The following is a 12,752-nucleotide window of genomic DNA, read 5'->3' on the forward strand; positions in this document are numbered from 1 at the left end:
CTCGCCCGCCGTCCCTCCCTGCCTTTCCCGGCCCTGCCGGGGGCTTCCCTCTCGGACTGACCCGCCGGACACGACTCTTCCCCTGCCGCGGCTGGAGCCCCCTCCCGTTCAACCCCTCCCCCCCCGTACCCGTTGGCAGCCTAGCCTTCCCTTCGCCCGGATCCTTGACCTCCCTGTAAATCCCAATTTTTAATCTCTGCCTTTTTGACCCTCTCTATCCCCCGCCTTGTCCAAGAAGACGTTTCCCCCCACTTTCTTCATTAAGGTCTGTGCCATTTTTTGGGGGGGGGGAGAGGAAGGGGGATGAGGGGGGGGGAGAGATTTGCGCATGCCAGGTGCAAGTAATTTAAGGCCCCTCCCCAAGACACGGACTTAATCTCTCTTGTGTGTGTCTGATTTCTTTTTTTTAAATGGATGGTATAGATTTGCCTGGCCTGTAACTTCGAATTCCCCTTGACCGGGCTGAGAGGAAGGCGAGGATTTTGGTTTTCTCTCTTTTTTTTGGAGGGGGGCACCCTATCTTGAGGAGTTGCAGTTGCAAGATGTGTGGGGGAGAAGTAAGAGGCAATTAGCTCTTAAAAGTGACCCTGTCCAAAGCCCCCCACCCAAACCGTCCTTCCCTCGCTTCCCCCTCTCCCGTGTCTCTCCTTTGCTCCTTCCTTCCTCTCCTTTCCTGAAACCACCCCAAACTAGTAAACCCAGATCCCTCCCTCCGTCCAGCCGCAAAATCAACAGGCGAGGAGAGAAGGGGAGGAGGCAGCGGGCGCGCTGAGCCGTGAGCGATGGATATTCTGTGCCCCCTGCTCCGGTTTCTCTTCGCTCTCCTGTGGACTGGGGCGGGTGCCCTGATCAACCTCAAGTACTCGGTGGAGGAGGAACAGAGAGCCGGCACGGTGATTGCCAACATAGCCAAAGATGCACGAGACGCGGGCTTTGTGCTGGATCCTCGGCAGCCCACCGCTTTCCGGGTGGTCTCCAATTCGGCCCCCCACTTGGTGGACATCAACCCGGGCTCGGGGTTACTGGTGACCAAGCAGAAGATTGACCGGGACTTGCTTTGCAGGCAGAGCCCCAAGTGCGTGGTCTCGTTGGAGGTCATGTCCAGTTCCATGGAGATCTGTGTGATCAAGCTGGAGATCAAAGACCTCAACGACAACGCGCCCAGCTTCCCCACGGATCAGATTGCGCTGGAGATCTCGGAGACGGCTAGCCCGGGCACCAGGGTACCCCTGGAGAGCGCCTATGATCCGGACTCGGGCAGCTTTGGGGTGCAGAGTTATGAGATCACGCCCAACGACCTCTTTGGGCTGGAGACCAAGACGCGTGGAGATGGTTCGCGCTTTGCAGAGCTGGTGGTGGAGAAGAGTCTGGATCGCGAGACCCAGTCTCATTACAGTTACATGATCACGGCTTTGGACGGCGGTGACCCACCCAACTTTGGCACTGTGGAGTTGAACATCCGGGTCATTGACTCCAATGACAACAACCCTCTCTTCGAAGACCCCTCCTACACAGTTAGCGTGCCTGAGAATGCACCCTCAGGCACTCCCGTTATCCGCCTCAATGCCACTGACCCTGATGAGGGCACCAACGGACAAGTCCTGTATTCCATCCACAGTTACGTGTCTGAGAAAGCTCGGGACCTCTTCCAGATCAACCCTCAGACAGGCCTGATCACGGTTACCGGTGCAATCGACTATGAGGAAGGACACGTCTACGAGCTGGACGTGCAGGCCAAAGATTTGGGCCCCAATTCTATTCCTGCTCACTGCAAGGTGACAGTCACTGTGCAGGATGCCAACGACAACCCCCCTCTCATTAATTTGCTCTCTGTCAACAGCGAGTTGGTGGAGGTCAGTGAAAATGCCCCGCCGGGCTACGTGATCGCCCTGGTGAGGGTCTCGGACCGGGACTCTGGCGCCAACGGCAGGGTGCAGTGCAAGCTCTTGGGGAACGTGCCCTTCCGTCTGCAAGAGTACGAGAGCTTTTCCACCATCCTGGTGGATGGGCGTTTGGACAGGGAGCAAAGGGACCAGTACAACCTCACCATTCAGGCCAAGGACAACGGGGTCCCCTCCTTGCAAGCCACCAAGTCCTTCACCGTCAAAATCACAGATGAGAATGACAACCACCCTCACTTCTCTAAACCTTACTACCAGGTCATCGTTCAGGAGAACAACACTCCCGGGGCCTACCTCCTTTCTGTTTCTGCCAGGGACCCTGATCTAGGCCTTAACGGCAGCGTCTCTTATCAAATTGTGCCCTCCCAAGTTAGGGATATGCCTGTCTTTACGTATGTCTCCATCAACCCCAACTCAGGAGACATCTATGCCTTGAGGTCCTTCAACCATGAACAGACCAAGTCTTTTGAGTTCAAGGTCTTAGCCAAAGATGGAGGCAACCCGTCTTTGCAAAGCAATGCCACCATCCGAGTTATCGTCCTGGATGTCAATGACAATACCCCGGTGATCACCGCCCCTCCTCTGGTCAATGGGACTGCAGAAGTCTACATCCCCAGGAATTCTGGGGTTGGTTACTTGGTGACGGTGGTCAAGGCAGATGACTACGATGAAGGGGAGAACGGAAGGCTGTCTTACGAGATGGCCGAAGGAGACCGGGGATTTTTTGAGATTGACCAGGTCAACGGTGAGATAAGGACCACCAGAGCGTTTGGGGAGAATTCAAAGACTACGTATGAGCTGATTGTGGTGGCCCACGACCATGGGAAAACTTCTCTTTCAGCTTCTGCCTTGATTTTGATATACCTTTCCCCGGGTCTGGACGCCCAGGAATCCATAGGATCTGTTAACTTATCCCTGATTTTTATTATTGCCCTGGGTTCTATCGCTGCCATTCTGTTTGTCACCATGATCTTTGTAGCAGTAAAGTGTAAACGGGATAACAAAGAGATCAGGACCTACAATTGCAGGTAAAGTCAGCTTGTTTCTTGGTATCAGCAAAAATTAGAACATTGACATGTGTAGAGGAAAAACCTTCATAATGTATATTTTTTAAACAGATGTTGCAAACCCTATGAAAGGCTCAAATTGTTCTATGAAAAAAATGCTGTCTAAAAATATCAAATATCTCATTCACCTTTTAAATATTTTTGCTAAATTGGGGGTTAAGTAGGTATACAGTGCAATCCTAGGCAGAGTTACTGCAATCGAAGCCCATTTTCATGGGCTTAGATGGGGGTAACACTGTGTAGGACTGCACAATTAATTTTTTTGTGTGCTTGGCAGCAAATAGCCTGTAATCTAAAACCTACCAACCATGATCGATCTTAAATCTATACCGGTGCTTGTCCTTGGTGGGAGAGAAGGGGAAAAGTCCCACTGTAATTCCAAAATACACAGAAGGTTAAAAAATATATAACTAAAGGGTTTGTGATCAGCATTTGGATGGCCGTGTGAACGCACGCCTCTCTGCAGCTCTGCTCAGGCCTGGGTGTGATAAACCTCTCTTTTTTAAAATGCAGAGGGGCTAGGAAGAGGAGCCAGTGTGTGTGTGTATGGGGTGGGGGGTTGGGAGTTAGGTGGTGTAGTGATGAATTAAACCGGTACTCTTGAAAATTGCTATGGGTGGGCATTTGCTTTGAAGGGCCTCTGGTTCCTTGTCAATTGCCTGTCCCCGCCAGATGAGGTCACTGTGGGTGCTTTTGAAAATCTGCGCTTGTTTTCTCTGGGAGGGTTGGTTGTAAAAAGAACGTGGATCTGGCAGAATAGATGAAAGAAAAAACAGTGTTCAGCGAGAAATGTACCAAGGATAGCAAAAAAAAAAAAAAAAAAACCCCTCTTGGAAAGCCCCCTCCCTTTTAAAAAAGGGGCTTCTGTTTATTTGTACAGCAGATCTGAGCAGCAAAACCCTGCAAAGCCACCCACCCCCTCCCAAAAGCAAACACTTTATATCTGCTCCACTGCTAAAAATCTTCCAGAGGTTGTGCTGAGGTCTTTTCATTGATAGCCAAATGCTCCTAGCTTATTTCTCTTACACCCAGATCTCGAATGGATCATCTCAAAAGTCTGTGATGCGTGGGGTTGCATCTGACCCCCCCCCCCGAAACTGGCCTGCTTTTGAAAGCTTAATACACGGATTTGAGCTCCTTGAATATGTAACAGCCGGCCGATTATTGTCTGTCTCTTGCTATTCTCTGTGTTGCACAAGTTAGAAGACAAATGCAAACTGCACATGAATATCAATTGGGCGCCATAAAGGAGCAGCTGCAATAGCCCATAAATGGTTTAATCCTGTTACGCGCAAAAGAGCCGTGACTCCTCCGTTCCTCTAGTCCGAAGTCATTTCTGATGGAAGGGATGGAAATTAATTTTGCCCTCCCTTTATAAATGTACAAATGCCTCTGGCCATTTTTGGGGGGTGGGGAGAGAGACTGGGAGAATGTTCACCCTTTTAAGTTTTCTTTGCACGGCTTATAATGGGGACAGGAGAGTTCAGAGCGTCTTTCCCTTGGTGTTTAAAGCACTACGCTTTCATAGCGCACTGCTTCGTTGACCCAGTGGTGTGTATGTGTGTGAGTGTTGGGGGGGGGGGGAATCATCTGCAAATAAAGCCATTGTGTGCGCTGTTCTTGCGGGCGGCTTGGCTTTTAAATGAGAACTGATATACCGGATTTCTTGCCTGCTCGGTCTATTAAGCAAGAATAGGCGCGGAACGTATGGGGGGAAAAAAACCCAGTAGTGTCAACGCCCCGAACACATTTGCACTTCTGGATAACCAGTCGGTTCAGCGTGATGGCTCAGGGATTAATGAAGTGCGCTTTAATTAAATAATTGGTCCATAGGAGGGAGGGGACCCCAAACAAGACTGCAGAAGGAATTCCAGTAGGGAACATTTGGGATCCTGCCTTGCTAACCTGAAGCATTTAGATAAACATCACAATTAAGGCATCCTCAAGTGTCAATAGCCCGCACAACGTGCAAGGAGATACCCCCCTGCTGGGATTGCTTTAATTTATTGAAAATCACAGTGGGATGTGCATCTCTTGATCTGTTTAATCAGGTGGATGAGTAAAGAAATGTTCTTTGTAGCTGCCACAGACATCTCAGAAAGGGGACGGGGAAGAAATGTCCTCTTTGCGACCTATATTTTCCTTATGGGAAGGGGGAAATCAAGTGTTGGAAGGGGACAATGGGCCTTTGACCCTTTTCGGTTTGCAACCGATGCCTATGCAACAGTTTTGCCATGTTTGATCGTCAGGTTTCTACTGAGTGCCCATCTTTCACTTCTCCCCCCCCCAAAAGCAACATCTGCTTACACTGATCTCTTGTTACTTGTTGTCTTCCATTTCTCCTCTCTCTTTTTCTCTCTTTTTCTCTCTCTTCTGTGTGTCATCCCCTCCCCCCTCCACTGCTGGCTTTGAGATTGTAAACCCTGTGGGGCAGGCCAGCCTGTTCTCTGTTTTTGTTTGCATGGCTCTCTAAAGGACCATGTGCTTGGATGGCATTCTGTAATGAGTCAGGTATGCTACATAAACAGTGCTAGAATCATAGAGTTGGAAGGAACCAACAGGGTCATCTAGTCCAACCCCCTGCCCAATGCAGGAAATTCACAACTACCTCCCCCGCACACCCCCAGTGACCCCCTACTCCATGCCCAGAAGATGGTAACCCCAGGATCCCTGGCCAATCTGGCCTGGAGGAAAATTGCTTCCTGACCCCAAAGTGGCAATTGGCACTACCCTGGGCATGCAAGAAAGGGCCACGAGAGCCAAACACTGACGCAACCCTTTCTGCCCTCTCATGATGATCTGCTCCTCCTCTCCAGGTGGGAAAGAGATGGTGGGGCTTTGTGGCTCATTCCCCTTCCTCCTGGTACCAATGAGCTTTGAGCAAGAATATTAACAACATATTTATCTATTGTGTAAACATCACCCCACATATCCATCTTCCTGTTTCATCCTTGCAATTACTGGATTTTCAAACAATGCAGTTTTGCAAGTACGCTACTTTTGGAAATGGGCATTTTTGGGCCTTGCTTCAAGACAAACCCATTTCTTTTGGAAGATTGCAACGCCTGGCATCTTCTATGCATATCTATATCTGTGTGCTACTGATAACGATACATAGTCCCCAACGGTTATACTGAGCCACAGTTATTTCAATCTAGACTTACCGAGATAACGCTGACTGCGCTCATGTTTTTAATTATATTCCTGGTAGTTGTTTACTGATAACTTTCCTCTTGTCCCCCCCTTTTTCTCCACCTTCTTTCCATGTGTGCAAGAGACAAAGCAAAACTACATCCTGTAAATCAGTTGAAGGTCAAAAAAGGAGATAGTTTCTCCATCCCAAACAATTTGGCCTGCATCTTCTTCAGGGGAAAAAAAAAGATGTATATTGCTTAAGAGGAAATGTAGTGCAAAGAGCGACTGGGGATGGCTGGAAGTTTCCACTTGTCAAATAAAAAATAGAAAGTAATTTGGATACTACATCAGTCTTGCAAATAAGTTTATAAAAAGTTACAGGTTTTATTATTATTGTTATTATTTACTATCCCATCTGGACGAACTAATTTTCTTCCATTTTAAGGATATATGTTTTTTGGTGGTCATCTGAAGATGATTTTTTCTCTCTCACTCCAGGCGGGCCAACAAGGGACTATTTATATGCCTGCATTATATGATGAGATAAATAGCCTTTAGGGAAGGGGTAAAGGACTGTGTGTGTTCAGAGTTTACCGCTATGGGAGATGGCATGGAAAAATCCTTCTGTGCTGATTCTCCCCCCCTGCTTTCCACATTTGCATTAATCAATTTTAAATAACTTTTAAAATCCTTATTACCAATGGAAATGCATTCATGTACCCTTTTCACTTCATGGATTTTTACATCGTTATTTTTTCCCCTTTTCTGCAGGCTGAACTATATCTCTGGTAACTAGATCCCGACAATTCTAAGCAGCAGCCAAAAAACAAACAAAAAAACCACATACACACAAGGGGGACTTATCTTCCCCCCCTTTTTTCTCGCTTGTTTTCTTTCTGTATTTGAGCAACAAACTTTTTATGCCTGTGAAAAATAACCCCAAGACCTTCCATTATCACAAGAGCCGAGCGATGACCCTGCATGTGGACGGGAACCAGTTCCTCTGGGATTCTCTGTTGACTAGTGTACAGTTTGAGGATGAAGTAAGATACTCACTTTGCTTTCTTGTGTCCTGCAGAATTGCAGAGTATTCCTATGGGCACCAAAAGAAATCCAACAAGAAGAAAAAAATCTGCAAGAATGACATCCGTCTGGTGCCACGCGATGTCGAGGAGACCGATAAAATGAACGTTGTGAGTTGCTCCTCCCTCACGTCGTCTCTCAACTACTTTGACTATCACCAGCAGACCTTGCCCCTGGGCTGCCGCAGGTCCGAAAGCACCTTCCTTAATGTGGAGAACCAGAACAACAGGAACACGGGGTCCAACCACGTCTATCACCACACCTTCACTGGACAGAGCCCTCAGCAACCGGATCTCATCATCAACGGGATGCCGCTTCCAGAGGTGAGCATGGGTGGAACTCAAGAAGAGTTGAGCTTCTCCTCAGATCCTGGGGGAGAAATAGTAGAGGAAGCCCATAACCTTCACGCTTGTGAAGAAGGCCCAGAGGTATTTGGCTGATTGTGGTTGGAGTGACTGGCGGACTAGATGGACCTGAACATTTTGGATGTGGTGGTGGCTTTTAAGAAAGGATTAGGCAAGTTCATGGAGGATAGATCCATTGGTGTCTGTGGGAGCTGATAACTAGATGGAATTTCCATATTTGGAGGCAACTGATGGTGGGGCCAGACAACAGGGATCCTGTCGAATTGTTTGTGGGCATCTTGGGGGCACTTGGCTGGTTGCTGTTGGAAACAGAATGCAGGTCAATAAGTGAACCCTTTGGTCTGACCCAACAAGACAGTTCATACCTTCATTACTTATTAGAACTTCTTATCTGACAAGATCTTAGGCCATTATGCTGTTCATTCATTTGGATTTCCTGGCTTTGGTGTTGGCATGGCTGCTTGTCATTGCGTTGCTATGCTGGGGCTTTTAAAGCAGTGACATTTAGCCTAATGAACGGCAACTGGGATTGCCGTTTCAGAGATCACATGTTGTGGTTGCAGAGCTGCTTGTGAGACGTGGCCCATGTAGGATGAAATGGGCCGAGGCAGGTCTGTTTTTCTTCGGTGCTTTGTTTCCACTGTTTGTCAAATGTGGCTTCCCCTCTGCTCATGACATGATCCACCTGTGTTCCTGGACAGGAGATTAACCCTTACCACTCCAGTTACAAGCAGGTATAGGAGGAATAACTTAGAAGTGTGGCAACTAAGGGGGTTACTGCACTTTGCATTCCCAGCGATGTATTAAGAGTCTGAAAATGTTATAAAAAACATCGCTTTAAAAGGGTTTTTGGATACCACAGCTTATAAATGGTTGGAAGACATCTTCACTGCTAAAGGGGCCAAACAAAGTGTGAACAGTATTTTTTATAACATTTTCAAACTCTTAATACATCGGTGGGAATACATAGAAAGTTCAAACAGTATTTTTTATAACATTTTCAAACTCTTAATACATCGCTGGGAATACAAGTGCGGTAACCCTCTAAGTAGGGTTAGCCCTGGTTAATACACATGAATACACGAAGCTGCCTTATACTGAATCAGACCCTTGGTCCATCAAAGTCAGCATTGTCTACTCAGACCGGCAGCAGCTCTCCAGGGTCTCAAGGTAGAGATCTTTCATGTCACCGACAAACTCTGGGTGTTGATTACATGGCTTACTGAGGGACGTCATCCATTTTGGCCAATGTTACACTTGGTGGCAGGTACTCGGTGATCCTGCTTCATGTGGCATGAGAGTTTTCATTTGGGAGATACTTTTAAATAGAGCATCAAACGTTAATTGACAGGGTCAGGCAAAACTTTTGCTGATTGGGTGGGGCATATTTTAGATGTCTGGAAATTAATGACACTTCTGTTGACTAGAAGTTATTGGGTCCAAAGGTAGGGTTAGAAGTAGGGCTCCTAACCTCTGGGGGGCAGCTGGAGATCCCCCACTATTGCAGCTGATCTCCAGGCAACAGAGATCAGTTCACCTGGAGAAAATGGATGCTTTGGAAGGTGGACTCTGTGTGGCATTATACCCCATTGAAGTCCCTCCCCTTCTCAAACCCCGCCCTCCTCAGGCTCCACCCCAAAAATCTCCAGGTATTTCCCAACTCGGAGCTGGTAATCCTAGTTAGAAGGCACCTTGCCGAAGCTAAGAAGGTCTACATCTAGACAGTACCTACATAAGAGTCCACTTGAGAGCTCTGAGAGGTGTATTTTCAGTTCCATAATGAAAGAAAAGTGGGATATAAGTGGAATAAAGAGAGAAATATTGTGGCTGTTACATAGGAGGGAATTTTTAAAATTCAAGGTGGCCTTTCCTTGTAACAGTGAGGGGTCAGTGTTTGCTTTGGGGGCTTTAGAGTTATCTTCCCTTGCTGACTCAAAATATCATCTATGTTGAGCTTTTGGTAATATGCACATTGGTTTAAATCAGTCCAATTAACTAGTTAAAAAAAGAAGGAGGGTACTGTAAGATCATGTGATCCAAACAAACTCGAGAACAGCACCTTTTGATTGCATGATTGCTCGATGGGCTTTAGCACTGTGGGATATAATCACAAAATTCTCTTGCGTCCATCACCTTGATTTCATCCAGTATTTCTGATTTATCATGGGTGGGTAAGGGGAGAGAACTGTTTTAACACCATTGCTGGTTTCTGTGAAATGCAGCCAACACCCCAAGGCTGATTTCCCGACATCCGTCCTTTATATTTGAAAGATGAAATATCTTATTTTTTCCCCCTTCTTTGAAAATGGTGCCGTGAAATATTGCTGCTTTTATTGTGAGATAAGCCATTTTCTCCGCTGCTTGGGGAAGAAAGTAGACATCCGCACCCGCAACTCTTCTGTTGGGCATCCTTGACTAATGCTTGCTTGTTCGCTTTTGAATTATTATTTGGTATTAAGTGAAACAATCAAAGGTTTGTCATGTTTCTTACATTAAACAGCATAACAAAGCTAGGAAGCTGTTGAAATATTTATAGGGTGCTTTGTGCTGCTCCTTGTTGTCACCTACATTTACCCAGGTAGTCTGGATTGTCCCTGTGTGTGGGGCATGAAATTTTTTGGGTTAATGGTCCCCTTCCTCCAGTTTAGGGAGAGGGAAACAGTAGGGTTGCTAGCTCTGCACTGGAAGCCCCTGAGAGCTGTTGGGGGTGGTGACGGCTGCAGTGTGGGGAGGAGGTTTGTTGCTGATGTGGTGACGTCACTGCCCTCCTGGCGATGCTCTGGGAGTTTCACCGGTCTTTGTGGGTAAAGACCACAGAGATGGGGGGAAATTGCTAGAGTGTCTTATATGCAGTGACCAGAAGTGACGTCACTGTGCCCATGGCATCATTCTGGCCTTGTTTTCTCTTGCTGTGAGAGCGAGCAAGAGCAGGGGAGAGAGGTAAGCCTAGGAAACTATGGCCACCCAGGCTCCTGATGGCTTCAGGAACGTCCCGATTTTGCCCCTGGCAAAGCCTTCCGTCTTCAAGGGCCCCCTTCAAGAGTCCGCTGCTCTTAACCACTACACCAAATTGGCTCTCTTGGGGTGGTTGAATGAACTCAACCACGTCAGGGTGCAGGTGGGGGAACCCAGTTTTAATGTTTCTCCCCCATGTGGAAACTTTCTGCAAATGAAAAGCCAGTATGGGGGAAAAGATTTTATCCCCACTAATGTGATGTTAGTGTGTAAGAAGATCTTACTTGTGCAGCCTTCGCATGGCTCAACTTCTCATTGGAACTGGGCTCTTGGTTAACTTTGCTTGTGACTTTAGCACTGCAGCGATCCATAACCTGGACTGGCATGGCGCTGGCATGCCAATGTTGCATCCGCAGAGCAGTGCGTGCGTAGCTGTGTGGTTTAAAAGCCATTCTGAGCTTGTGCAGTATCGTGGGGGGCAGTTCTTTTTGCCCACTTCTGTCACCTTCCAATCAGGTCTTAGACTGGGGAGATGGACCCTCAAATCCTTGCTTAGTCATTCCAGAGGGGTAGGAGTCTAAAAGCCCATTCCTGAAGGAGGGGCCTGAAGCTCCCTAGGAGCTGGTGTGACCCCGTGCCAGCATAGGCACCATTTTATCACGTAGTAAGGTGGCACCTACACCGGTGCAGGGGCAAACCCATCGGAGTCTGGGCTGCCCCTGCTGCCAGCGCAGCCGGATTTTTGTTCTCCTTTGGCAAAGAGACCTAGGCCGTGACTGGCAGAAATGTAACACCTGCATCAATTCCCAGCAAGGACATGCAGGGGTGCAGGGAATCTGCGCCAGTGTGTGTGGGATGTTCCTGGGGGATGCCCTCTTGTGCTGTTGTGGTGCTCCGACCCTTTTTTTGGTTGAGCAGCCCCATTGGAGGCAATGGGGGATTTCCCCACTTTTCTCGATATTTATTTTTTACAAAAGCCCTTTTTTGTGTCCGCGGTGGCTGGGAAGCCTCTGAGGAGGTGACGCAGCTGCGCTGCTCCCGGCCACCGTGGATCTGCCCCCCTCTTCAGTATTGGGCTGCTGTCTGTCCAGTATTGGGCTGCCTGTGGACCCTGGACAGGTTCGTTGGGGCATTGATGTCCACGGACGAGATAGGGTTTCCAGGTCCCTCTTCGCCACTGGTGGGAGGTTTTTGGGGTGGAACCTGAGGAGGGTGGGGTTTGGGAAGGGGAGGGACTTCAATGCCATAGAGTCCAATTGCCAAAGCAGCCATTTTCTCCAGGGGAACTGATCTCTATCAGCTGGAGATCCATTGTAATAGCAGGAGATCATAGAATAGAATCATAGAATCTTAGAGTTGGAAGGGACCACCAGGGTCATCTAGTCCGACTCCCTTCACACTGCAGGAAATTCACAACTACCTCCCCCACACACCCCAATGACCCCTACTCCATGCCCAGAAGATGGCCAAGATGCCCTCTCTCTCATGATCTGCCTAAAGTCATAGAATCAGCATTGCTGACAGATGGCCATCTAGCCTCTGCTTAAGAACCTCCAGGGAAGGAGCACTTGCCATCTCCCGAGGAAGCCTCCAGCTATTATCTGGAGGGCGGCAACCCTAGAACGAGAGCCCTCTTTGTCAGACGCGTGGAGGTGACACTTCTGTTGAAGTCCCCCGTGGAAGCTGATGCCGCAAGAAGTTTGCTCTTCTTTGGGGGGAGGGGGGCAAGACGAAGCTGAACAATTTTATTCCGGTTTTCAGCATCCGGGCACAGCCTGGCACAATATATAGAACCGAGGCAGGAGCAAAGCTGTTGCTATCACCCTGGTGTGATCTCCTCTAATAAAAACAGCGTGCACATTTCCTGTCGTATCCCTGCTGCCATCAAATCTACGTTTTATAAGTCATACTTCGGGCGCTGAATGTACTGCCAGGGGAGACAAAGTAGTTTACTTCTGTTTTTCCCTAGGAGGCTGATAAGAGCAAGCGCAGACGACTCTAGAACACAGAGCTACTATTTCGGTACTCCTGATTTTTCCCCATGGTGGGGCTCTTGTGTCTTTAATAGCTGCGCGGGTGATGTTTCCCCCCATCCCTACACCCCCTTGCTGGGAACCGATGCACATGTTACATTTCTGCCAGTCACGGCACAGGCCTCCTTGCCAAGGGAGAACAAAAATTTGGCAGAAAGAGTCCTCCTGGGCGCAAACACTAGGATAGAGTGTCCTTTCCCCAAGTGGCCCCCT

General features: G+C 48.2%; 1 protein-coding gene across 2 annotated transcripts in view; it reads left to right on the forward strand.

The window, feature by feature from the left end:
* Positions 1-722: 722 nt before the first annotated feature.
* Positions 723-12,752, forward strand: part of PCDH19 (protocadherin 19) — a 146,990-nt gene continuing 134,960 nt past the window's right edge. For both annotated transcript variants that reach the window (XM_056859558.1, XM_056859559.1), the window contains exons 1-2: positions 723-2,929; positions 7,182-7,509. In XM_056859558.1, the coding sequence (XP_056715536.1) occupies positions 783-2,929; positions 7,182-7,509 (2,475 nt within the window). In that variant the 5' untranslated portion in view covers positions 723-782. The remainder of the gene's footprint in view (positions 2,930-7,181; positions 7,510-12,752) is intronic.

This window comes from Euleptes europaea, chromosome 13 (assembly GCF_029931775.1).
Source record: "Euleptes europaea isolate rEulEur1 chromosome 13, rEulEur1.hap1, whole genome shotgun sequence".
Lineage (NCBI taxonomy): Eukaryota > Metazoa > Chordata > Lepidosauria > Squamata > Sphaerodactylidae > Euleptes > Euleptes europaea.